The 26931-nt window shown below is 46.2% G+C and overlaps 1 protein-coding gene across 1 annotated transcript in view; it reads right to left on the bottom strand.

Annotated features, from left to right (window-relative positions):
- The window catches only part of Ppm1h (protein phosphatase, Mg2+/Mn2+ dependent, 1H), a 260861-nt gene that overhangs the window by 18541 nt on the left and 215389 nt on the right, over positions 1-26931 (bottom strand). Inside the window, exons 7-8 of the mRNA NM_001271079.2 lie at positions 20106-20169; positions 17561-17668 (exon numbers count right to left, since the gene is read on the bottom strand). Coding sequence (NP_001258008.1) covers positions 17561-17668; positions 20106-20169 — 172 coding nt within the window. The remainder of the gene's footprint in view (positions 1-17560; positions 17669-20105; positions 20170-26931) is intronic.

Below are 26931 nucleotides of genomic sequence, written 5' to 3'. Positions count from 1 at the left end.
TGGTGAGTGTGGGGAGGAACAAAGAGGAGTTTGAAGATTTTGTCAGTATTCCTTCCTGATGCTGCAGAATCAGCCCAACTCATGACTGAGGACAAACATCAGCTTCCCCTCTATCAGCTCCTCTACCCTGCATGGCTGGAGAAATCATGGGGGTAGGCGTGGGAAGAGGAAAAGAGAATGTGGCATATACTGGTGTTCCTTCATACCTGTGACACTAGTGTCTTCTGGCCATCTTAGGCACATACCACGGGCTTCTCAGAGGTCTACCAGATGGCTCAAATTCAGTCTTTGTTCCCGAACAACCAGTTTGTCTAGGTCAGTGACACCCTTTAAGGGATTGGTTCTATGGGTTAGCAGCCAGCTTGGTGGGGGTATCTGAACCCTAAAGTATGCTTCACTGTGATAAATGAACCCAAATGCAAAGCAGCCACAGGGGCCAGCTCTATGGTCCAGAAGACAGTAACAATTAGCTAACAGCCCAGCACATGAGGCCCCAGCAGGGTAAGAACACGCAGAAGCATACTCTTTCTGCTTTTAAATAGGTTTTTCTTGAAAGGTCTGCTTGCTTAGGACTGAGCTGACATTCTGGAGAAGGCGCAAACTTTCCAAGCCAGTGGAAGTGGAGTCCATGAAGCTAAAAGCTTAGAACTTGAGTTTTCAGAGTTTGAGTGGTTCATGTTTTATTTTCCCTTGATGGGAGACAACCAACTTTGCTTTATTTTCTGTGGTTGCTGGGTCTGTTGGAGCATATGGAGCTCCAACATTCCTATATGGAGTTCATATTGGAATTCATATATAGAGCATATCATTCCTCAAACGTTAGTGTGTGGACCAGTCACCCAGAGAAACTTGAGCATTCACAGATGCTTCTTAAATTCTGGGTTAGGGCATGAGAGCTGCAGTTCTCCAGGTGATGTCAGAGATGCAAATACTTGGACCATACATTGAGGAGTAAGGGTACAGGAGTCCTGCTGAGCCTGGAAATCAAACGCTCTCTAGAATCGGTGATGTCAGACACAATTAGTTTCCTAAGACCATGGAAAGGACCATGAATGTCACTCCTGGGCTCCCAACTCTGAGTTCTACCTCACCATGTTAATTTTATGATGTGTTAAATGAGAGCTGAATAGCTTCCAGCAATAAGCCACGGTGATAATCTGAGCTCCACTGACCAGGAAATAGTGAGGAGAGGGAGGTGGAGAGCATCAGTGGCTCCGTCTTACATCTGTAGTTAAGAGGCGTTTCCATCTGCCTTTTGGCCCTTCCTAAAACAGATGTTTCCAGGATTGAAGATAATACCCAGTCTCCACATCTGCCCTGTGAACAGGGTACCCACAAAGCTTCAAACTGCTTCCTGCTGATTCAAAAAATGCCAGATTGACTTCTTCAGTCTGAAGTCAGTCTACCCAGTAGTAGGAAATCTGGCCGACGGAACCACGTGGGTTCATGCCAAACACGGCTGACAACGCTGCTCTTCAAGCCCATCAATAATTAGAATCTTCGATTCTCTTTGCTTTTCTATTTGCAGCTCCCTAGTCTGGTTTCAATAGCCAGCACGAACATCCCTTTCAATACCGTTTTCCACATAATTTTTATGCAGGGAATACAAAGCCAGTAGCAACCCCATTCCTGGGGCATTCCTCAATTAACAGCCTTTTAGGTTTTTACTGCTATCCTTTGTTTCCTGCCCCCCGGCCAATTTCCAGAGGACTTTGCCAACTTTCCACTTACAGCTCCAGTCTTGTACATTAACCTATGATGCAGAATGCTCTTCGAAAAATGCTTTCAGAGAAATTGGACTGGCGTGTGAGCCGCCCACTTCTGTGCTCATCCTCGCTGGTAACCAGGGCTTCAGTGGATCTCAGCGCTTGCTGCAGACTTGCATTTACTTCCTGAAGTGGCTGCTGGCCTTCTTCAACCAGAAACCCTCCCCTCCCAAGGTTCCTCCCTTCATTCCCTGCAATAGCTTTTAATGTTCCTGGAAGCCTCATATGAATCTAGTGGGCTCTGAGGCGCTATAGTACTAAGACATCTGGAAAAGTGTTGCTGCAGGAGCCTGAGGGGTGAGCTGTAATGTAAAGTGCGTGTGGGAGAGGTGCTTGTAGGAAAGAGGCTAGAAAACATGGTGAGCACTCCTGCCTCTCCTTGTTCCAATCTACCAAGAAGGGAGGAAGGGGCCACTAGCAGCCTTGAGACTCTTGCATTAAGTTGGAATCCGCAGATGTTCTTTGACTTTCTAAGGGGTTATGTCCTGATCGACTCATTATTAGATTGAAGATATGGTAAGCTGAGAATGCATTTAGTGCAGATAACACACATCACAGTTGAGCAATGCTCCTGAGACTGGCTGACCGGACACTGTGCCCCAGTGCCACTGCCCGGCACTGGGAGAGAGTATTCCCATATTATGCTGCATCCTATTAGCCAGGCCAGAGATCAAAATTCAAAATACACCATTATCAAGTAAAGCAATTCCAGGTCAACCAAGCCAAAGGCCATCGGTTATGTAGACAGCTGAGGGATCATTACTAGTTACCTCCTGACTACTGGTACCTTTGGGTATCTGCTGTCACTAGACAGAGTTTATAGAGTCCTGTGCCTTGATGACTTACATACTGAACACTCACTATGTGCTATACCCTAGGGAGGTTAAAAGAAACAACTAGAGACCCATTCCTAAGACACTAATTTCATAGTGTGATCCATCGGGTGTAGCTTGCTAATGCTGACAGGCCCAGTCACCAAAATGCAACAAGCTCTTTAAGCAGAGGTCAACTCTTGCCTTTCCTCTCTTATACTCAAGGAACACACTCTGTGCAGGGTCAGCAGAATGAGTGGGAAGACAAGTTAGCCTTGGCTAACATGCCCTGGATGAGCCAAGAGCTGGCAGCTCACAGAGCTCCAGCTTCCCAGCATTTAGTGTCGTCCACATTGTCATCAGTGATATCCACCTGACACAGGAGCCTGTGGCTCTTCAACACAGCGCTTCCATTTAGTGCTTGGCCATAGGCTACTACTGCAGCACTCGTGTGCATGAGCTCCCCCTTTCCCCACTTGTCAGCGATCCTTTGCTTCCCCGGGATACCTTTACAGCTTTTGTGCTGGGATGAGAGGTGTGAGGCGTCGCACCCCAGCACCTTCATAGCTTTTATGACTTTATCATCTCAGTCAACTTGTCAAGCCCTTTTCTCCTCTTGAGTACTCAGGGTAGGGCAGTGACAAGTTCCTGCAGCTCCACGTGGCTCATGGAACAGAGAAAGGGGATGCACAGCTTCAGGCTGCTGTACCTAGTGAGTCTTTGGGACTTATTTATGTATTCGATATAGGTCTCCTGTAGCCGCAGCTGGCCTCCAACTCACTGTGTAGTTGAGGATGACTTCAAGCTTGCATTCCTGCCTCCACCTCTGGGTAAGTGCTGGGAACACAGGTGTGCGCCACCATGCCTGGTTTTGCCCAGTGCTGCTATACTGGGGATTGAGCCCAGGGCCCTGTGCTAGCCAGGCCAGCACTCCCCCAACTGAGCTCTGAGATTGGTTGTTTTTTTTTTTTAACATGAAGAGCATTCAAGGGAAATCATGTTGTGTTTGCTCCAGTCTTCTCATGCAGCCCTTATGAAGATCAGGGGAAGGGAGCTGAGTAGATGACCATCACAGCTCTGCTCTCAGATGGCTCTGCTCTCAGAGCAGTGACACCAAGAATACGCTGAACCTGGGGTCCCATTCCAAAAGTCTCATTTACTACAACTGTGATTAGGACTTCCAGTAGTGTCATTGGCAGGAGAGCCAGAGGTAGTTTGCAAGATGAAGACCACAGAGGGGTGGTGGGAAATAAAAGCCTCATGAAGACTCATCTCTCTGGTCAATCCAAAACTAGAATGTACACAGTGCCTGTGCCAGAAGGAGCCCACCAGCTCTTCTCCCTGTGATTGTTTGGATCAAATACATTGTCTTAAGACTGACATTGCATCGTGACACCAGGATGGCATCTAAATTCTCTATAGCAGTGGCTCTCAACTTTCCTAACACTGTGAACCTTTAATACAGTTCCACATATTGTGGTGACACCCCCCCCAACCACAAAACCACTTTGTTGCTACTTCATAACTGTAACCTTGCTGCTGTTAGGAATCGTAATGTAAATATCTGTGTCTTCTGATGCTCTTAGGTGATCCCCATGGAAGGGTCATTCACACCCCCAAAAGGGGTCTGGAGAGGGGAAGCTGGACTCTGTTAGTCTTTCACCTGGGGAGGAAAAGGGAGGGCCAAAGCCTGGGTGTGAGAGAGGGTGGGCAGCCTTCAGTGTCTCTCTTTCTGAGATGAAGGGTGGGGTGACACGACATTTTCTAAATCTTTCATTTCAGGATGAGTTAAACCGTTGATGTGACTAGTCATAAGACCTCAGGGCATTGCTAAAACAAGTCCAGTGACACTTGACTCACTTGAGTGTCACAAACACGTTGGCTGCTCAAACCACCCCAAAGGAGCTGGATATATATATATATATATATATATATATATATATATATATATATATATATATGTGTGTGTGTGTGTATTTATATATGTATATATATATGTATGTGTATATATATGTATGTGTATATATATATGTATATATATATGTATGTGTATATATATATATGTATGTATATGTATACACACACACACAGATAGTATCATACTTGAATTGTACCACAGATATTCTAGAGGCATTTTGTTTCTTCTTCTGAAGTCCTCAGACAAAATAAAGTTTGACTTTTAGAGAGCAGGTAAGGCTTAACAGCCCTCCAACGCTTCGAAATCAGCTCAGATATCTGGTAGTATTGAGTACAGACCAAAGTGTGGCCAATGCCGAGAACACAGGGCTTCCATGTTCTCCACATGAAGCCTGGCACCTCATAGCCAACCAAGCTCTGGGGAGAAAGTACATGTATGGGCTCAGACATGGCCATGCTACACCTCTTTTCTGTGAGCATCCAACAGCTGGTTCATCGTTCAGTGTAATCCCTTGTTTAATGAGTTAAACAACAAATTGGATGGTATCTATACCAGTCATCATTCGAGGAAAAGTTCAACTTCACTAACAGGCCCTTAACTGGAAAAAGGGCACAAAGAAACTCGAGCCTGTGAGCATCAGGGTGCTACATAGACAGGACGAGCTGTCAATTCAGGGTTTAGGGTATAAATAAGAGTGACCAGTTTGCACGCAGTAGTTTTCTTTGTGTGCACATATTTCCCAGCTGTCCTGGAACTTGCTGTGAAGACTCACTCAAACTTAAAGAGGTCCTCCTACCCCTACCTCACCAGGGCTGGGATTAAAGGCATGAACTACCACACCCTGCTTTCTAGCTTAAGTGTTAATAGTGTCCTGTATGAGCCTCAAAATGATCCGGTTAAGGGGAGGGTACTATGATAACCTGATGTGTAAGCAGTGAAATGATTGTGGATACTGCTTCCCGTTACAGGAGCCAATGGCTGTTTCTTCCGGTTACGGGAGCTAACGGAACCACAGTGGCTCACTGTATCATAAGATTCTTGACAAAGGGTAGGTTTCAGAAGCCTCACATGAGCAAGAGATCAAGTACAGGATTCACAGTGCATGTGACCTCTGGAGAGGAAAACCACCAGAGGCAAACTGTGGGTCACTTGCAGAGCAAACTCAGTCCTATTCACCTCATCGCAAGAAATCCAGGGTTCGGCAGGTTTGTGGTGAAGTGGAAAATAGGGTCCATCGTAGCCCAGCCCCGTACATCAAAGGAAGGACTCATTCTCTAGGGTTAGAGAGTGGTGATGTTAATACGCCAGGCCCACACTGAGATTATAAGGCCAAGTTCCTTAAGCACAGTCAGGAATGGTGTAGGATGATGGTTCTCAGAATTCTCCACAAAGAGCCAGGTGTGCTGGCTCAGGCTTGTAATGCTAGCACCTGTGATTCTGAAGTAGGGGGGGATGGCTAGATGGGGCTAGCCTAGGCTACACAATAAATTCTAGACTCACATAGAATGAGACTCCTCAAAAAGATCTAAAGGATGAGAATTTCTAGTCCACCCTAGACTCAACGCAATGCTTCTTCAACAGAAGTTGTTGAAAAATCTGGGAACAATAAAAAGTTTGTGCATGCACAGCAATCTAAATTTAATCCAAAATTTGATCTGTAATCAATCCAAGTTGCTTTGCATAGCACTTACTCCCTGCTGTATCCTGTGACTCCACTGCAGCCGAGGTTCTAAACATACAGCATGCGCTCTTAGGACATTCCAACACGCCATACACACCCACCAGTATGCCTGACACACCACAGCTCAGGTTAAAGCTGCTGTGTGTGTGAACTCAGGGTTTGTGTTAGCTGTGCATACGACATCTTCTCTCATAGAAACATGATGGCTTAATCATAGAAAACAAACCTTTCGGTATTTTTGTTCTGTCATCCCTCAGCATGTAAATGTCAAACCACTGCGTCTATGGGTTGCACAGCCATACAGTATTTAACTCTAAAACTGATGTGCGAGTTACTAACTTCATAAAAACTGCTACAGAAATGCCAGTTTGGATGGAAGGCAGGGTTTCTTACAATTTCCGAAGTTGCCCTAAACCTATGTCTGCCATTTAGAAAAAAAACAACTATATTTATGTGAAGTGTTTTCAAGATTCTGAGATCAAAATATTGATCAGCTCTGGGAAATGCTGAAGATGCCCAGGTTCCCTGTAGTGTCAGAAGCCCCTCTCTGTGTATGATGTGTATATGTATGTATGTGCCACATGGATACAGGTATGTATATTGTATGTATGTGTTACATGGATGCAGGTATATGTATGTATGTATGCGTTATATGGATGCAGGTGTGTGTATGTATGCATGTGTTACATAGATGCAGGTGTGTGTATGTATGTGCCACATGGATGCAATGTGTGTATGTATGTATACAACATGGATGCAGGTATGTGTATGAGTGTATGTGTTACATGGATGCAGGTGTGTGTATGTATGTATGTATATATGTATGTGTTACATGGATGCAGTTGTGTGTATGTGTATATGTGTCACATGGATGCAGGTGTGTGTGTATGTAAGTGTTACATGGATGCAGGTGTATGCACATGTATGTGCCACATGGATACAGATACATGCATGCCATGATGTGCACATGTAGGTCAGAGGGTCAGCTCAGGTGTCAGTCCTCAAGTTCTACTTTGAGATGGTTTTATGCCATCTAAAACAAAACAAAACAAAAACCACCCATGGGAGGGACACTTCAGTTTTTCTTTTGAACCAAGGGAATCCACTCTTTGTGAGGCCTAACTTCTACTCAATGCTGGGAGCTCTTGCTCTCATAGAAAGAAATTTAACTACAAGCTTAATCACTTAAGTCAATGTTCCTTTAGAATGGGGGGGGAGCGGGCATGGTGGCACAGCCCTTTAATCCTAGTGTAGGGCATGTGACTAGTCAGGACCAGTCAGGCATTAGAATGGTAAGGCTGAATGAGCTCAAATCCCAAGAATCTCAGAATTGCAAAGGGCAGGAGCTGACCCATTCCCTCCCTGCCTCTACCTGCTCTGGAACACATAACCACAACACCCTACTGAGGACCATAGACATTGGGTCACGCAGCATAAACACCTGGAGTTCTCCATGCAAATATATCTGGACAGCCCTGAGCCTTCAGCCAATGAGCTTCTCTTCCTGGGAATTCCTTCCCACAAAAAGGATTTAATCCCTGGTTCACTCCAATAAAGTGTATATATTCACATCCACTATCATATAAACCAGTATGAACAAGCAAGGACCTCCTCTTCAACAAGAGTCACCATGGAAGGAGGCCTTCATCTTAAAGAGCCACACCTAAAACTCCCAAGGAAGGTCTTCTCTCCTCCAGCACCTCTGTACGCTCAGCGCTCACTCGGGATCAGACGGGGTTTTGCCCATGCCGGGCTCTGCCTTCCCCTTCTTGCCTGGTGCATAGACACCCTGAGGGGAAGTGTGGACCCTGGGGGACCCCAGTTCCTGACTCCTAGTGGTACAGCTGCCGTACCGGGGCACATAGAGAAGAGACTGGGAACCACAGCAATCATCCCAGACTCCGCTATTTCCCCTTCCTGTTCAGCGAAGGAGAGCACAGACTGTGGACACCAATGTTTAGGACTTTGTTCTGCCTCCTCTGAGCAGCATGCTAGCAGTACCCAGGCACCATCAGCAGAGAGGGCAGGACTCGGTATGACATCCTAGCACTCAGGAGCCAGAGGCAAGTAGATTGAATTCAAGGCCAGCCTGGTCTACAGAGTGAGTTCCAGGACAGCCATAATGACACAGAGAAACCCTGTCTTAGAAGTTGAAATATCACAAAAAAGAAGGAGGAGGAGAAGGAGGAAGAGGAGGAAGAAGAGGAAGAAGAGGAGGAGGAGGAAGAGGAGGAGGAGGGGGGAACAGGAAGGGAGAGGAGGAGGATGAGAATAAGTAAGAGAAAGGAAAGAAAAGAAGGAAGGAAGGAAAGGCAAAGAAAGAAAAGAGGAAGGAAGGAAGGGAGGGAGGAAGGAAGGAAGGAAGGAAGGAAGGAAAGAAGGAAGGAATCCTAAGAGATTGTTGGAAGTGTGTATCCTATGCTTCCCTTTGAGAATTGTATAAATACAAAACTGTGTCTGGATTGCAAACTTGCTTTTATTTTCTATCTAGGGTTGGCCACATTTTTCAGTATCAAGCAGAACTCACACACCCTTCTCTGAGCCAAAGTCCCTATCCCTTAGTTTAATTAGCTTCTTTGTAAATCTGCTTTTACATAGCAGACTACATTTCCCTTCTTTCTTTCTTTTTTTTAAAGATTCATTTATTTTATTTATATGAGTGCACTGTAGCTGTCTTCAGACACACCAGAAGAGGGCATTGTATCACAATATAGATGGTTGTGAGCCACCATGTGGTTGCTGGGAATTGAACTCAGGACCTCTGGAAGAACAGTCAGTGCTTTTAACCACTGAGCCATCTCTTCAGCCCTACATTTCCTTTCTTAATTCATTGAACAGCCAACTCATCAACTTGTATTCATTTCCCCCTCAGAGTTAGGTGTTCAACCCTAACTATCAAGAGTTCACGGCAGGTAAGGCACTTTACAGGACAATCATGATAAGATAACTCTAAGATGGCCAGCCATGATTTCTTCTCTGTCAGAACATCTTCTTGGCAAATCCAGTGGCCGCCTCTGTGTGCCCCTCCTTCCAAGCTCACTGGTCTCAGCAATTCCTCTCCGTCAGAACGCTGCGCTGCCCTGGGCCTGGAACTGACTTCAGAGGCTGGCACTTCTGAAGCTGTGAGGTGCTGCCTAACGGCCTTAAACCACTTGCTCCTGGGACAGTTTCTCTAGAAGCCCAGCTGTGCTGCTCTGAGGATCTATCCAATTGGATAAAGTATGTGCTGCTGCCTGGACTCACCTCTCAGCTGAGGCCCACACTAACTTCCGGCTGCCGTGCAATCACCGGACACTTCCATGCCAGCCGTGTCTTCACTTGCCAGACAACCAGTCTGACTGGGGGCCTATGAGGGGCTCTGGAGGAGAACCACAGAAATCACCAGTCTGTGGACCACAGAACCATACACACTAAGAACCGCAGAACCAGGAGAGTGAATAGTGTGGAAAGTGGTCTGTTTATAGTCAACAAAAGGCAAGACGTATGCAGTGAGGACAGAGCTCTAGGCTAACTTTGCATCAGTGGTTCTCAACCTTCCTAACCCTGGCAGTCGGTGAACCCCAACCATGAAACTATACTCATTGCTACTTCATAACTGCAGTTTTGCTACTGTTACGAATAGAAATAGAAACATTTTTGGAGACAGGGGTTTGTCTGAGGGGTGGTGACCCACAGGAGGAGAGCCACTGCTCTATATGGGATATTTAACTATCTGGAATTTTCTCTTTGGTCTTTAGTTTTGCTTCTGCTTATCAGAGGGGAAACAGTAAGAAAGCTCTCCCTGGGTGGGGCTGAGGGAATTGTAGAACTGTCCATGAGGTCAGCTCAACCAGGTGGAGGGAAGGAAGAAATCCATGTTTGTTCTCAGTGCTATCTGAGGTTCCCAAACTAATAAATCTGTATTACTTAGGGAAGTCTCTACTTATATTTCCATTTTAAAATTGGTTCAGAAAACTCAGAAGGAAAAAGAAACAGATTATTTTCTTCTCCAGACCCTAATAATTCTTTTCCTTCAGGCTAGAAAGCAAAATTGTGTGTGTGTGTGTATGTGTGTGTGTGTGTGTGTGTGTGTATGTATGTATGTGTATGAGTCTATGTGTGTATATGTATGTATATGTATGTATGTGTGTATGTATATGTATGTATGTCTCTGTGTGTATATGCATGTATATGTGTGTATGTATGTATATGTATGTATGTCTGTGTGTGCATGTATGTATTTGTGTATATGTATGTATATATGTATATTTGTGTGTTTGTGTTGGGAGACATGAACACTCCAGCCCTTGAAACCATGCTAACGCAGAATCATCCCTTTCACCACTGAATCACAACCCCCAGTCATGTTTCCGTGTCACTCTGTAAATTAAGTCTAACCTCAAGCCAGCTACTGTTACATTACAGGGAAAATTCTCAGATGTGACTCCTTCAGCGTTCACTTCCTCATGGTTGTAGCTCCTGTCCCAAGATGGTGACTGACCAGTCCGCAGCTCCCCCCTGCAAGAGCTCCCCAGCATAGGCAGCTAGCTCAGCCACTCCCCAGCATAGGCAGCTAGCCAAGCCACTCCCTTTGCTGCTTCAGGCCCAGTTCATGGGTGCCTGTAGTACTCTGCCTCAGTACACTGACCGTCCTCTACCTAATCTTGCAGGCAGCGACTCTCTGAGGTGGGTCTTGCTTCCTTCTTCTGCCTTACTCTCTCCCTTTGTAGCATCTGCTTCCTTATCGGAACTACTATCCCTCAGGAAGCAAGCAAAAGGGCTCATGGCTAATTTATTCTTCAACTAGTCTCACCTCTAAATGGCCTCAAAGCCCAAGTTCTGAGAGACCTATCCCCCTAATCTCTCTCTTACTTAGTTCTGGCTGCCCTGGAATTTGCTACTTAGACTAGGCTGGCCTCCAACTCATAGACAGCCACCTGCCTTGCTTTCTAGTACTGAAATAAAGGTGTGGACCTCCATGCCCCCTGTGCCTTGTTTTGTTTTTTGTTTCGTTGTTGTTTTCTAAACAATGTTTTCCCCCTCTCTGTTTGCCAAAGAGAACTACCCCTTTAGAAGACTTGAAGACTGTCAGGGGCAGGGCAAAAGTTCTTCATCTCTCCAGATTATTCTCTTGTGATCACAGTGAGCTCCTCTCATTGTACCTGAGAATTATTGTTTCTTATAAACTAGAGGGCAGAAGACAAAGTAGACAAACAGCTCTCTCCCCAAGTGGGGACTGTAGCCTGGAGCACAGAAAGCCACCAAGAACCAGAAGACTATGGGTGTTAAAACGTAACTAGAAGGCCATAGATATCCTTCTCGAGTGTGAGGGGAATACCAGGACTCCTGGACATACTCCCCTTCGAAATGAAAGTGGTGGCAGGAACTGCCTTGGTGTGAAACAGTCTTCTGGAAGCCAGACAGAAGGAAGGGAGAACATTACTGATCATCACTAATCACGCACCAGGATTTCACCGACGATCTTATTTCCTCCTACCCATAATCCACCAGGTCAGGCCAAACCAAGCCCCATGATGGAGGAAAAGCAACTGGGGGCCTGGTGGTGACTTGAACGCAACTCAGACTCAGACCCTTTGTTCTCCATGAAAGGAGTGCTTCGGAAGAAAAAAAAAAGATTATCTAGACAGAAAAAGATTCCCAGGATTGAGTTAAATGAGCTGGCGTTATAAGAAACAGCTGACGGACTCCTGAAAACCAGAGAGAGGAGGAACGAAGCAGAGAGAAAATTAGCCTGGTTGTGGTTCTGTCTGGCTGGGCTGGAAGACAGGACTGCCGAGTGGGGGAGGGAGGGAGTTGGCTCTGCAGAACAGCCCCAAGACAGAAAAGGGCCTTGTTCTTCCAAGAGCCCAAACTGGGGCACAGTCTTGGAGTGGAGGCCGGAAAAGAAGGGTGAAATTAGGAATCCTAGCTCCACAGAGGGCCTGTCTCAGGCCCAAAGGGGCGGGGAGCAGAGAACATCTGGAAGTCGAGGCCTTAGGCCCGTGCCAAGCTGTCTGAGTAACAGGATGCTTATGTGCGGGGCTGGAGGTGGGGGACTGTTAGGAGAGAGGACAATGCTGAGGACTTGGGCACCAGTGCCTCAGTTAACAAATCCCCTCAGTTCTGAACTCTTCAGGATGCACAGTTGGGCCTTGAGCTTCCTAATTAGGCGAGAGGCAGACCTGGCCGGAGATGCCTGGGGGAGGGGCCGCAGTCCACGCGGTCACACAAAGAAAGCCAGGTGCTGTTGATGCGAGTGAAAGTCTCCTACACAGCCCGGTAGCCTACACGCAGCAAAGCCCCTGCTCCTTTAGCGGGGGGCCTCTTGTGGAATTCAGGTCTTGGCTAGAACTCTCTGCTTTAGGCCCCCAGAAGGTCTGAGAGAGGCTCCGGAAACCTGGCGGCTTCTCTTCAGGTTTGGCAAACTCAAGATTTTTTTTTTTTTTCCAGCGCCTTGTGTTCAGCAAAACTGAAAATGTGTTTGGCTTGAAAGAAACCCTGCTCTAATTTTTAAACTCCCGGTGCATTTTTTCTTTTTCTTTCTTTCTTTTCTTTTTTTTTTTTTTACATAAATTTGATCCACATGGCTTTGATTTATTTGTATTTAATTCATCAAATCAAATTAGGAGCCACAGTGATGAGTGGGATCAGGGGGAATTTCCAAGAAGGGTTTCTGAGCCCTTTTTCTTAGAATCAAATACCATGTCCTCATGTCCTCCCCCAGCCCCAGTCCTTAAAACCACCAGGCTGAGCTGGATTTGAAATTTAGAATCCAAACGTGAAGGTGAAGGGGAAGATCCGTGCAGAGATCTGCAGGGCAGGTCGCAGGGAGTGTGGGTGGGGAGCTGGTGTGTGGAGGGGAAGTCATGAAGACTGGGAGCAGCCTGATTCCTCATTAGATGGCTTAAGTAAATTAACCTGCTTTTCTGGGATCCCAACAGAAGCCGCCTAGCCATTTCTCTACTGGATATGATTTTATCACCATCCCCTTGAGTAAAGGTTTTTAGCCTTAAGGAGTGGAGATGGGGTTGGGGATGGGGGGGGGGCTATCTTTTTTTTTTCTGTTCTAACCTCCACAGTAGTCAATTCAAACTGCTCCTCTTCTTGGCACCCTCCCCCATCTCCTGATGCTGGCTAAGGACCGTTCATCTGGAAACATTTAAAATGTATAACAAATTTAATCTTGTGCAAGAGGTCTTGGTATATACACTCGTGTCCATTAGGGCTAAATTGTAGGCACGCAATCGTATTTTACACAGTTCTGTCTGGCCCAGGTTTACATATACAGAGGCCATTATGGTCGTTCTAATTACCCACCCTGAGCCATCGTCTTTGGTGTTAGTCAGAGGCCAACGGTATCGGTCTGAGGAACTCTGACCACTGAGCAATAAGACCAGGGGCTCTCATGTTCAAGATGGAGATGTCCCTTTCAGAGCCCCTCGAACCATACATGCTGAGTCACTCTAGTCTGGGCCTATATTTCTTGATTCTAGCTCTTGCCACAGTGACCCTATAACTAATCAGATGTGGGTTCTAAGTGCCGGTTTGCTACTTGACAGTTGTATAACCTTGTTGTTATTTTATTTCTCCGAGTCTCAATGTCCAGCATAATTTACGGCTCTGTTAGGAACGAGCTGCTGCTGTAAAATCCTAAGTATGTTAGATGGAGCGTAGGGAGACGTTCTAAAAGTACAGTTTCAGCTGAGCAGGAGAAACTCACTCCAGACACCTAATCTCAGCCCGATGGCCGCAGACAACAACTGGCCCAACAGATCCCTACTCTGAAAGGCTTTTCCAGAGAGAGCGGCTTCTCAGACTAAGAACAGCACAGCAGCAAGAACAGCACAGCAGCAAGATGCTCCCTCCCCTTCAAAGAAGAATCTGCATGTGTGTGGGGGGGGCTCTGGCGGGCACAGGGGGTTGGGAGGGCTGAGAAGGAGGCTTTAAGGCTGCTTGAAAGAGCAAAAACACTTAATTAGTGTTTCCTGAGATCCCCAGGGAGGCTTCTGTGAAGAGCAAAGGTTAGGGTGCCATTTAACATGTCGGATGAATGCTCTCCCCCAGGGCAGAAAGTACAATTTTACGAGCCCAGTTACAAACCCTGTGCTCAGCAAGAGTTCAAAGGAAAGAGAGTCAGGGTTCAGAACTTATTACTTCCCTCTGGTGAGAAGCCAGCTTTAGCTGTAAGTCCTGGTCCTAATGTTGGCCAGCAAGGAGGGATTAGGAACTCCGGGGACTTCGGACATTGTGTCCAATTGGGCCCTTACTACGCCGAGCTGCTTTGAGAGGTCTGAGAGAAGACACCTGTAGCTCTGGGTGTGGGCTGTGCCGGTTTTTACTAAGCTAATTCCATGTAACAGCCCCAGGGTCTACGGGGTAATGCGTCTTTCATGCCTGATGTTTACTAGAAATTTCCATGCCAGCTCTAACTCTGATGCTCTCAAACAGGATCATCCTGGTTTAGAGTTCTGCCTGGGAACTGGGCCTAGCCGGCTGTTGGTGCCCACGGAGGATAATGGAGCAGACATGGTGTCTGAAGGGCAAACCTCAGGTTTGGAAGTCACTTGTAGCCTTGTATAAAGGGTGAGATGGACTCATCAAGACTCCTCTCCAGTACAGATGGGTGGCTGCAGAGCTGGGTTGCCTGGGATGTGTGGAGTGTGGTTGGCTCACTGGACGGCAGAACTCCTCTTGCAGGCCTTTGCTGAGGTGGCTCTGCTGTTCATCCCAGAAGCACCCTCACAAAGCCCGGTTACTCAAATATTCATTTTGTAGACACTAGAATGCCTCCCAATATAATTAAACACCTCCTTTTCTGGGTTACTTTGAATGAATTTACAGTTCCTACAATAAAAATGAGCTACATTCGAATTGCGCCTCCTCAGATTAAGCCTCCTACTTAGGGTTCCTCACTGGTGGGAAGGCCAAGACAGGAGGACTGTGAATGTGAAGCCAGCCTGGGCAATACAAGACCCCAGTCTCAAATTCCCATCTCTAGCATACACTAGGCAGGAGTGCGCGCATGTGTGTGCGTGCACGCGTGCTCACGAGTATCTCAGTGGTAGAGCATGCAGTGAATTGCCACCTCCATTATACAACTTTCCTTGGGCACAGCACGGACATGGTGCCTTGGCTATACATTCTGGATGTTTCTAGTATAACATACGGCTTCCCTAGCTCACTTTTCACAGTATGGCAAACAGTATGATAACTTGCTCTTCTCAACCACAGAAATCGGGAACTAGAGTTCTGCCCCTAACCCCCAACCTCCTCTGCAGCTAGAAGCATGACAGGGTTTTAACCAATGAGATTTAAGGGAGCACATGCAGGGGCGGAGCCTGTTCCAAACGTTATGCGAGGCTCCGCCCCTCGCAGGGGAGCTATTGGCAGCTGCTGGCTGTGGGGAAGGGAAGGTCGGGTTTTTTTGTTTTTTTTCTTTGCTTTAGAGGTGTGTTCCTCAGTGTGCTGTTCATCTCGTGGGTGACCCGACATCCATGTAGTTATGGGCAGCACTAACTGGATTCAGCTCTTTTATTTTTTTAAATGCAAAGAAAGAAATGAAGTAAAGAAGGGGTGCATTGTGGGAAGGGGACCTGGAGGCAGGGATCGAGGGCATGCGATCAAAATGTATTGTGTATATATATGAAATTCTTAGCGAATAAATTAAAAAAAAACCAGGACAAACAAAGCCTAAACTCACAAGATATAGAACAACAACAAAAACAAAGAAAACTTAATGCTTGGAGCTACGCGGCCGTGAAGGAAGAACCAGAGAAACACGTAAGGGAAGCCCCAGAACAAACTCAGGACTGCTTCCTGTGTAAGAAAAATCCATCTCACAACCATTAGCACATCTGGTTTGTTTGTTTGCCCCCTTCCTTCCTTCCTTCCTTCCTTCCTTCCTTCCTTCCTTCCTTCCTTCCTTCCTTCCTTCCTTCCTTCCTTCCTCTGTTTTGCTTTTTTCAGACAGGGTCTCATGCAGCCTTTGCCAGCTGAAAACTAACGACATATCGAGCTGGCCTCAAACTCAGAGACCCACTGACCGCTGCCTCCCACGTTCTGGGAATAAAGGTGTGCACGGCTATGCGCTCTTCGTTTGTTGGCTGAGGCAGTCTCCCTGAGTAGTCCGTCAATGACTGGCTTAGGACCTGCTATGTGGACCAGACTGACCTGAACACTCAGTGAAGTTCATGTTTCTGTCTCCTAAGTGCTAGGGTTACAGGTGTGTGCCACCATCCTTGACTGACTATTAGGTTTTCATATTGTTAGATTTGTCTTTAACATGGAGACATCTTTTGTCTTTTTTTTTTTTTTTTTTTTTTTTTTTTTTCCCGGAGCTGGGGACCGAACCCAGGGCCTTGCGGTTGCTAGGCAAGCGCCCTACCGCTGAGCCAAATCCCCAACCCCGAGACATCTTTTCTAAATAATATACCTTGTAACATTTCTATTACTGTAGGAAATACTGTAGAATCTTTTTTTTTTTAACTTCTCCAAATAGCACCCAGATGACACAAATTCTCTGGTTAACTAAAATCACTTGAGAGGAAATATGCAGATGAATTGCTGAGCTGCAAGGTACTGACTTAAAAAGCCTCAGAAAATAGTCCCCTGTGCATATGAAGAGTAGACAAAAACATGACTTTTGAATAAGAGACAGAAATCAGGGTGTCCCTTAGGACAATGGCTCTCAACCTTCCTAATGCTAAGACCTTTTAAAACAGTTCCTCATGTTGTGGTGACCCCTGAACCATAAAATTATTTTTATTTCTGTTTCATAACTGCAACTTTTACTACTGTTATGAATTGTAATATTGATTATTTTTGGAGATAGAGGATTGCCAAAGGGGTCTCGACTCACAGATTGAGAACCTGTAGAGATACATATGAGTTAAACCACAGAGAGAATTGGATGCTGTGGACAGGGATCAGGGATTCTTGGCAGGACTGGATGAATGTAAACAAGCAGGAGAAATTCAAGGTCATACAGTAACTGAGTTCACTTGGTTTGTGTGTGTGTGTGTGTGTGTGTGTGTGTGTGTGTGTGTGTTGGGCGGGATAAAGATCTGCTTGTAAAATTATATCAAATGGCATCTGTGGAATGGCTTTTGGAGTTGGGTTTTGGTCCAAGCCATGGACTGAAGACTGCAGAGACATGAGGAGTCAGGATTCACTGGGGGATGCTCACTTTATAGCAATATGTGGGAGGAATTGAAGGAGGTGACACATCTCGCTAAGTAGATGGTGAGGGTATGAATGTAGGTATTCAAAGTAAGGTCAGGGTAACATGAGTGATATCAGACCCGTCAGTCAGCTGGCTACTGCTTGGATGTGGGATGGAGGTCAGGGGAGGACTAATGCACATACCATTGTATCTCATAAACTATAAACAAAAGCACTGTGGTACCTCTGGAGCTGAAGACAGGAATGGTTTTATGTAGATGTTGGAGTCATGAACCTTCAGGTCATGGTCCCCAAGTCCCCTTGTCACTCCAATAGTTGCCATTACCCGGGCCTAGGAGTATAAGCAGAGAGTTATCAGAAACACACAGTGACAGCATCCTGTCTCATTTCCTCTTGCCTATCTTTCTATGCCATTGGCTGTTAGCTGAGATTAGCGTACTAGCAGAGAAAGGCTCATTAGAATCACTGCTGTATCTCAGGCTTACGGGACATTGCTATCTGCCCTCAGCTTGCTTCTGTAGAGTGGGGAGTGAAGGATGCTGAAAATAAACTAAATGTAATACATGTATCATCTACAGTGACTGAAATCAGTTCATACTCAATCAAGAGCATCTACTCACCCACACACTATCCATCCCCCCATCCATCCATTCACCCACCTATCCATCCACCCATCCACTGACCCATCCATCCATCCATCCATCCATCCATCCATCCATCCATCCACTCACCCACCTATCCACCCGCCCACCCATCCATCCACCCATGCATCTTTCCACTCACCCACCCACCCACCCACCCACCATCCATCCATCCACTCACCCACCTATCCACCCGCCCACCCATCCATCCACCCATACATCTTTCCACTCACCCACCCACCCACCATCCATCCATCCATCCATCCATCCACTCACCCACCTATCCACCCGCCCACCCATCCATCAACCCATGCATCTTTCCACTCACCCACCATCCATCCATCCATCCATCCACCCACCTATCCACCCACCTATCCACCCACTCATCCATTCACCTACCCACCCTCCATCTATTCACTCACCCACCATCCATCCATCATTCATCTATCCATCCATTTGTCCATCCATCTACCCACCCATCCACCCACCATCCATCCACCCACCCACCTACCCACCCATTCATCTATTCACCCACCATCCATCCATCTACCCATCTACCCATCCATCCATTTATCCATCCGTCCATCCACACCTACTCTACAAGTATTTGTTGGACACTAACTATATCCTTGGCAATATCAGAAGCAATAATGAAAGGTGTCGTAAGTCTGAGGCAGTTCCTGTCTTTGCAGATCTCTACTATTCAATTTTATGGCTAGAGTAAATACATCTTTAGCTTCTCCACGATCTGCCACAATATTCCTACAAATTCCTTCTGGTGGAAAGGAACAAAAAACGTCACTACCGCGTCTATGCACAGACTTCTGGGCTGTAGCCACACATTCTCTCTAAACTCATTTGGTGGAATTAACGTACTGCATTAACATACAGCCAACTCTCCTAAAGTACCTACTATGTGCACACACCATGTGGGAAGGACACCAGAGTGCAAGGCTCCATCTCTACTGTGAAGGAACTCGATCAAGGAGGTAAGAGATATATATCTAATACACGAAATGTGCTTCAGTTCGGGAACACTCATCAACAGTAGAACATAGGAATTAAGAGGAAACAAAAATTCTGCCGAGAAGGTCCCGTGGAGGAGGCAACGCTAAATTTGGTGCCAAAAGATGGACAGTGTCAGATAGTCAGACTGCCTGTCAGGCTGAGTGACATGAAGCCTAATGGCCAAACCAATAATAGACCGTGTAATGCTGCGGTTGAAATACCTGAGCTTGGATTCGCCTCTGTTACTTGGATAATGACATTGAGTACTTCATAGAGGCAAAGATGAGGTAAATAAAAGAGGAAACGCTAGAGTTCAGGGCAGGTAGTGAGAAGGTGTGTGTTCGGAGGGAGCGTGCAGAAGGGGATTCAGAAGGCTTCTTGTTTAACTGGGTGTGGGCTCCAAATTTCCTCATCTCTGTGCCAGCCACGAAAGCTACTCCAAACATGCTCGGGGGTCTTGTATCTATGGACTTCTTTGAGTTTGACCATGTCATTCAGCCTTTGCCCCTGACTAGGGCACTGGGACCCAGTGATGGTCCTGCTATCTCAGTCCGGGCTCTTGATCTGGTGGTGTAATTGCTATGACACTCTGGAGTCCCTTTGTTGGGGGCAAGTAGAAAAGCTGATTTACAAAGTCTGAACTTCAGTGGTTGAGAAAAGAACCTTAGGGAGTGAGCGACTCACACTGCTGTCCTCCGTTGGGCCTGTGCTTCTGCCTGGGTTGCTTTCACTCTGAAGTCCCAGCTGCCTTGTGTACAAATAGAGGTAACACAGCCAGCTTGCCCGGCCTCTGAGCTTGTTGTCCATTGTAAAACAGAATGATGAATGTGGAAATGGCCCTGTTTAAACTTCTAACGAGGGACTCGAATGGACAGAGACCGGGACAGTATTGTCATAAAACTGACTTTCATCTTCTGGGTTCACCCACACCCTTCGAATCCTGCCACCCTCTGGACCCTCAAGATAGGCAGCCTGAAGAGTGATGCATACGGTGTTTGTCCAAGTTGCCAAGGCTGTAAAACCCCAGACTTCAGAGTGATGCACACAGATTGCCACAGGCTATGCAGAGGAAAGGGCCACAGACACCTCCCCTCATTCCAGGGGTGAACTTGAGCTTACCTTCTTGCCTTCTCCATATATAAGGGGAAACTTCAAGTCATCATCCTCAATGGTTTTGTATGCCCTGTAGGGGAATAAATAACATTTTAAAATAGGTTCGCACTCAATTAGTGACCCCCTGCCCTGGCACAGGCTGTTAGGAGTCTCATTCTACTCACGACATTTCCTCTTTTTTTATATAGACACTCTCCATTCTCCATGCAAAATGTGTGTGTGTGTGTGTGTGTGTGTGTGTGTGTGTGTGTACACTTTGACAAGCCAGGAAATGTTGTCTTCATATTCTTAGAGACAGAGCTATGTATAATTATATGCAATATCATAAGGGGAGATAGAATTCTGCTCCCCCTCCTTTGGGCTTTGCAATAACAAAGTGTTACAGCCACTGGACTCTTCTTGCATCTGCAACTGTGATAAACAGTGCTCAGTGGCGAGTGGAGTCTGCGACTCCCCCGAGAGCCAGTTCACACTGTCAGGGGCCGATTACATCAAACATCTTCTATTGGGATGACTAGGGATGGACGATACAAGCACCCTCTGACCTCGAGATGACAGTTAAGGTTGGCAGAAAATTGTTTCACAATAGCTTTCTGACGGCCATTCGCCACACAGAAATCCACTTTATGCTTCATGGGTTTACTCTGGACATGGTTGTCTAGATGTCACTGCCAGCAAATGAAACCATGGGTCCCAAATCTACACATAAGTGAGTTAAAAACAAAACAAAACAAAACAAGCAGGCAAACATCACAGCCAGTTAGTAGCTATGTCTCTGGCCAGAGTAATCTACCTTTCTGGCTCTGTTTGTTTCATCTAAAAAGTGAGATTAATACACAAGATACAAAGGGTTCAGCACAGAGCCTCCCCTCATTAATGACCCAATTAGGGGCAGCAATTAGCCATAATTAGCAGGTAGTTAATTTTTGGTGTTACACTTCCCCATTTGGCAAGATGGGCGGATATCGCTACTCAATCACCACTCCAGAGTGAATGTGTGCTTCATTAACCAAATAAGGTCAAAAAGTTACGAGGAAGAAAAGGAACAGATGGGGTAGGGATAGAATGCATGGAGAAAACCCATTTATTAAACAGCTTCCAAGACCTTTAGGGAACTAGAGAGTGAGGTCACTGTGGACTCCTGCTACAGTAAGGCATGCAACACAAATTAAAAGGCACTGAGAGCCAAGTGTGATGACGTATGCTAAAGACACCACGCAGAACTCATCTCCTGCACGATGACCTGAAAATTAAAAGTTTTCAAAAAGCACACACCCTCAAGGTGAGAGCAAGTACGCCTTGTTGCCCAGGAAACCATCGAGGCAGTCAATCTTTCCCTGGTGAGATTTCTGCCATTGAATCCCACCCAGGTTCAAGCTCAGCACAGAGTAACTGGATGCATTCTGTGGCCCTCCGCACCCTCATTAATCAAACAAGGCCAGTCGATAGTAATATACAAGCTCAGTCTACACTCTGCACAGCCGTGCTCAGAGCTCAGGGAAGCAAGCTCGTCCTCCACACACGAGTCGAGTGTAACCCAGAAATCGCATTTTCGAGGAAATAACCATAGTATTTCATTCCCTTAAACCAATCAAATTAACCCAAAGTGGAAATTAGCCACTTTGATATTTTACATTCTCGCACAACTATTTTAAACACCGTGGCACACAAGCCGTTTGGGTGAACAAATAAGGCTATTATAGAATCTAGCACCAGCTTAGGGATCAACTGTGTCGAGTGGTTTCCAACCTCAGCTGTATAGTGAACTACATCATACGAGGGCTTTAAGACATCCTGAGGCCCAGGCCACATTCTGGAGCAATGAAAGCAGTCTCTGGGAAAAAAAGACCTGAGCACCAGGTGTTTTGCTTTTAAAAAGCTTGACATATCCGACCCCGTTGCAGACAAAGCGTCAACAAGCACACACTGGATGCGAGTTAAGCTCTAAGGTTCTCATCAGTTTCACTTTTGAGAGGGGAGACCGCATGGATTCAAGGAGGAGGATAGAAATGGGCTAGGTTCTCAAATGAGCATGGACAGGTGACTCAGGATGCTGTGTGGGTGAGGAGACAGTCTTAGAATCATACACAGGGAATGGCCAGCCTCGAGATGCCAGCACAGGAAGTTGGAACTGGAGAGGAGGGAGGAGGCAGCAGATCTAGAATCAAGGAGAGGAAGGTCCTCTCTAGAGTTTGGCCACAGGACTCAACGGGCTCGGGAAGGCAGAGAGAAAACTGTTCTCACTTCATCAAGCTCAAGTCCTCAAGTCCCCTCAGAGCAGAGGCCACCAGGACCACAGAATCCTCGTCACAAGGCTCAGAAAGATAGACACACAGCCAGGAGTTGGTGCTCCCGGACCAAGGCAACTTCAGATTTTTACGTTATATTTTAGCTTATTGATTTATCCTTAGAACAAGACGTTAAAACAGAACCAAGGATTAGAGATGCAGCTCAATTGGCAGATGGCTTGCATGAGGCCCGAAGTTCAGTTGTAATGCTAGCAGCTGGGAGGTAGGGAGGAGCAGATCCTATGTTGAAGGGAATAGTAAGGTCATCCTTGGATACAGCGTATTCCCAGTCAGCCTGGGCTTCAAGAAACTCTATTTCAAAATGAATAAAAACAGAAACGATGACCTTGGGAGAAGAAAGAGTTACTCTGTTCCCATTGGTGTTGGTTTTCAATAAAACACAAACCCTTCCTCCTCCTCCAGCGACAAACAAGGATAATCGTTGTGCTGAGAGAACATACAACAACACGCCCTCCCACTCATTCTTCCTGGGTACCAAGCAGAGTTCATTATGTAAGCGGACTTCCATGTACCAATAGAAAGTCTTGAATAATACCATAAACACTTGGGACTAGAGGTGCTGCTTAAGGGGAAAGCCCACACTCAGCATGGGTGATACCTGGGTTTGAATCCAGGTACCAAAAACCAAACAACAACAACAAAAAGACCTCAAGAACTAAATGGGAACCAGATGGGAGTCTATATAGACTTGGGGCTAAGAATAATGCCAGCAGATATAATTTACTGGGGCTGATACTGGACTTGGTACTTAGGTATAGTTTTTAAAAGTCTTTTGGAGACCCCATCTTACAGATGGAGAAACAAGGTGAGGGAGACTAAGTTACTTCCCCAAGGTCACACATCGAGTGAGCGACCTTGTACCAGAAGACACTGCAAAGAAGTATACCATCAGTGCTAACCTTTGGGGACATTTCCCTCTGGCAATGAACCTGAGATGGACCACTCTGAGTAGGTAGCCAGCCAATGTTTGAGGCAGAAAAGAGAATTTTTAGCAAGTGAGGCCAGAACACATTCTGAATGGCAAGAGGATTGATGAATCCGTTGCCTGGCAGCCAATGAGATCTGCAGGGAGGAGGGGGGTAGGTAGTGGAAGTTACATACTTATGTCTGATCCCTGCCTGGTTCATCTGTGGTCACAGAAGGTAGCTTATCCCTATCCTTCAGAGGACAGAGATCCTTCAACTGGGTAGTTCAAGGCCTCATCCTGGTCCCACCCACTCGCACAGCTCTGATGGATAGTACCCTGCATCACTCTGTTCAGACTATAGACCTCAGGCTTCCAGCTCATCCAGGCTTCCCTCTTCCCCGGGGCTGGGGTGGGGGTGGGGATGAAAGGATAGAGAGTCTGAGAGCACCAAGGCACCGAGGCTGTTGGCACTTGGTGTTATAACCAAGACTATATGGTCCTAGAACTAATTCCTTTATTCCAGATTTTAAGATTTGGAAAATGGTCTAAATAAATTTTAAAAATTCCAGTATCAGATCACTCACTGGCTCTACAATAACATAACTGACCAGGGGTATAGTCGGGCAATCACTCCTTCTAGACAGCAAGCTAAAGAGCTTATGAAATACTTGTAGGCTACTCTTCCATTGGCTCAACGCCTTCATGACTATTTATGAGATGGAGGACGAATGCAAGGCTTATAAGGGGCTACTACTACATTCTGGCTTTTCCTGCCTTTAGAGGCATTACCCTCAGAGGGGTGTAAGCAACAGTTTCAGGCCAGGCATGGTGGCAAACACCTCTAATCCCAGCAATCTGGCAGAGAGATACCTGTAAATTCTAGGCCAGCCCGGTCTATACATTGAGTTTCAGGACAGCCATAGAGAAACCCTGGCTCAAAAACTTTCAAACCAAACAAACAACCTTCCCTGCTGTGGGCTCTGAAGACATCTAGACAAGCTGTCTCGGTTTCCCGTTCCCTAGTTCTTTCAACGATGTGTCACAGGACCTTGGGGACTGTCCGTCCCACTCATGTCGCCATTTATGCAACACATTTGTTAATCAAACATCACAGACTGTGACAAGGGCCCTCTGTGGGCTTTCTGGTCTGTCAGTGTCCTGAAAGTTTGGCGCTTATCTTAAGTGAAAGCACTTGAGATGCGGTCTAATTAAAAATGAAATTATCCCTTTGATTTGGACCTTGTTCTCAAAACATCAATGAGACTGATAATTGTACTGTATGCAAGCCTGTGTGTGAGGGCTTTATGGTCACAGATTGAGACTGTGAATGAAAATAAACACCACCCCCACCTCCCAGCCCACAAGCAAACAACACAGGCTCCACTCCACAGGAAAAAGATCTAAAAAGCTTTTCTTGCCAGTCTCCTCTGCTTTCCTAGGGCAATGGCTAGTTTATATGAACGAAGGATCTTACCTTGATAACTCCAGTCTACTGTCCTAAACCAGTCAGAAATTTTGTCTTTTTTTCAGATAGGTTATGACTATGTAGCCCTGGTTGTCCTAGAATTTGCTATGTGGACGAGGCTGGTCTCTAATTTACAGGGATCCACCCAACTCTGTAAATTTAATTTTTTTAACTCCTATTTTTAATGATGGTTCTTAAACACTTTAACCTCCCTTGTAGCCCACCAGAGAGAGTAGAAAAGAAAGGATGGAGGTGGGAGGGGGCAGTAGACCTGTTTAGAAGGGTTCTTTAGAGCAACTCCTGTCTGTGTTGTCTGGAAATTGGCAGTTCAGTTTATAGGTCGGCAGGCAGAGGCAGCTAGATCCGCTCACAAACACTTTTTGGATACACCAGCAGTCTAGTTCGGTAGAGTCAGGTTAGCAACAGCAGGGACACTACCTAGCAGAGACAGCCAGGCCTCAGCCTGGGCTGGAGTCAGCAGGAGGGACCAGTGGGAACACTAGAAGCACTGGCTATACTTCTCTCAGGGAAGTGAAGATCAGCTAAGACCCACAACCGTTACACGGCTAGCTGTAACCAGCAAGCCAAGTCTGTCTCTGTCATTCTGTGGGGTCCTATTTATACCCTCCAAACATCACATGTCCTCCACGTGCCTTGCCTCAGCACATGCATCCAATCAGCCTAAGTTCTTGGAGAGGCAAGAAACTGCAGCACACCACCAGAAGGTTTTTGGTGTGTGTCTCTCTATGGAGTTCCAAAGAGAGACGAATGCAGCTCAACTACACAATGTAAGGTGGACCAAAATAAATGGGTATCGTTAGCAAAGAATCCTTCATCACGTGCCCTTTCACGAGTTTGCTTTAGCAGAACATTCTCTCTCCTGTGTGTGCTTTGGCGAAACATTCCTTCACGAGTCTGCCTGAGCCTTTCTCCTGTGTCCACTTTAACGAAATGTTCCTTCATGTGTTTGCCCCAGCAAAACACCATCCAACTGACTTTCCAAAGAACCCTTAAGTTTCCACTTCATGCCTCTGTCGTCAGAGTGCTGGGATTAGAAGCATGTGCTAGCATATCTGGCTCAATTTCTTTTTCTTTTGACAATTAATTAATTAATTTATGCATTTTATGTATTTATGCATTTTATGTATTTGAGTACTCTGCACAAATGACTGCACTCCAGAGGAGGTTATTGGGTTCCATTATAAAAGGTTATGAAACTCCATGTGGGCGCTGGGAATTGAACTCAGGAACTCTGGATGAACAGCCACTGCTCTTAACCACTGAGCCATCTCTCCAGCCCCTCAATTTCCTTTGGAACAGAAATAATAGATGGGGAGGCAGGTTAAATGCTTTCAAAACAAATTACAAATCCGTTTTGTCATCTTCCCACCACCAGGGTCCAAGGACCTCTTAATTACGTGATGGTGGCTGGCTAAATACACAATCAACAGTCAAGGGCAGACAGAGGCAATGGGACCAGGACGGTGGCTTGGGGCAGGAAGGGTGCTGAAACCGTTCAGCTGTGTCACTTGCTTTTCTCTGTTTTTAGAGCAATCAGTGTAATTGTTTGGTCAGATCTTGGTGCCGCCCTCCTGTGCCCTCCACTGGCTTCTTCCCATTATAGCATAAAGTAGTCAAACAGCTATTTGAGACTCGCTTCCCTCCTCACTGTTAATCCTCTGACCTTATCATTTTCTCCCATAGAATAGCATCTACCACCCGACAGAATTGTTTCCCTTACTCTCTGTTGCAGTACAGATCTGGAATATTCTCCTCAGGTTCATCTCCTTGTTTCTGTTTTGTTTTGTTTATTTGTTTTTCTGGGGGCACTGCTTTTGGGGATATGGAAGGTTTAGAATGTGGGACCTTAGGTAGGGGAGGGAAGTCACACAAGGCAAGCCTTTCTAAGCCTCTAGTTCTGGCTCCTCTCTGCTTCCCCATCTGCCACTGTGTGAACAGCCCGCCACCACACGCTTCTACCCTGCCGCGCCTTCCCTGCCTTCATGAGGAAATTAAATCTTTCCTTCTCTTATGTTGTTGTTACGATTCAGTCACATTTTGCCAAAGTGCACTGTGTCTCTTTTCCTACCGCATCCTCACACTTTGTGAGTTCTTCAAGAGTGGACTTTTTTGTTGGGTAACTGTAAAATT

Source organism: Rattus norvegicus, chromosome 7, assembly GCF_036323735.1.
Source record: "Rattus norvegicus strain BN/NHsdMcwi chromosome 7, GRCr8, whole genome shotgun sequence".
NCBI classification, from domain to species: domain Eukaryota; kingdom Metazoa; phylum Chordata; class Mammalia; order Rodentia; family Muridae; genus Rattus; species Rattus norvegicus.
The sequence above is the reverse complement of the archived record's forward strand: the minus strand, read 5'-3'. Positions and strand labels throughout refer to the sequence as shown.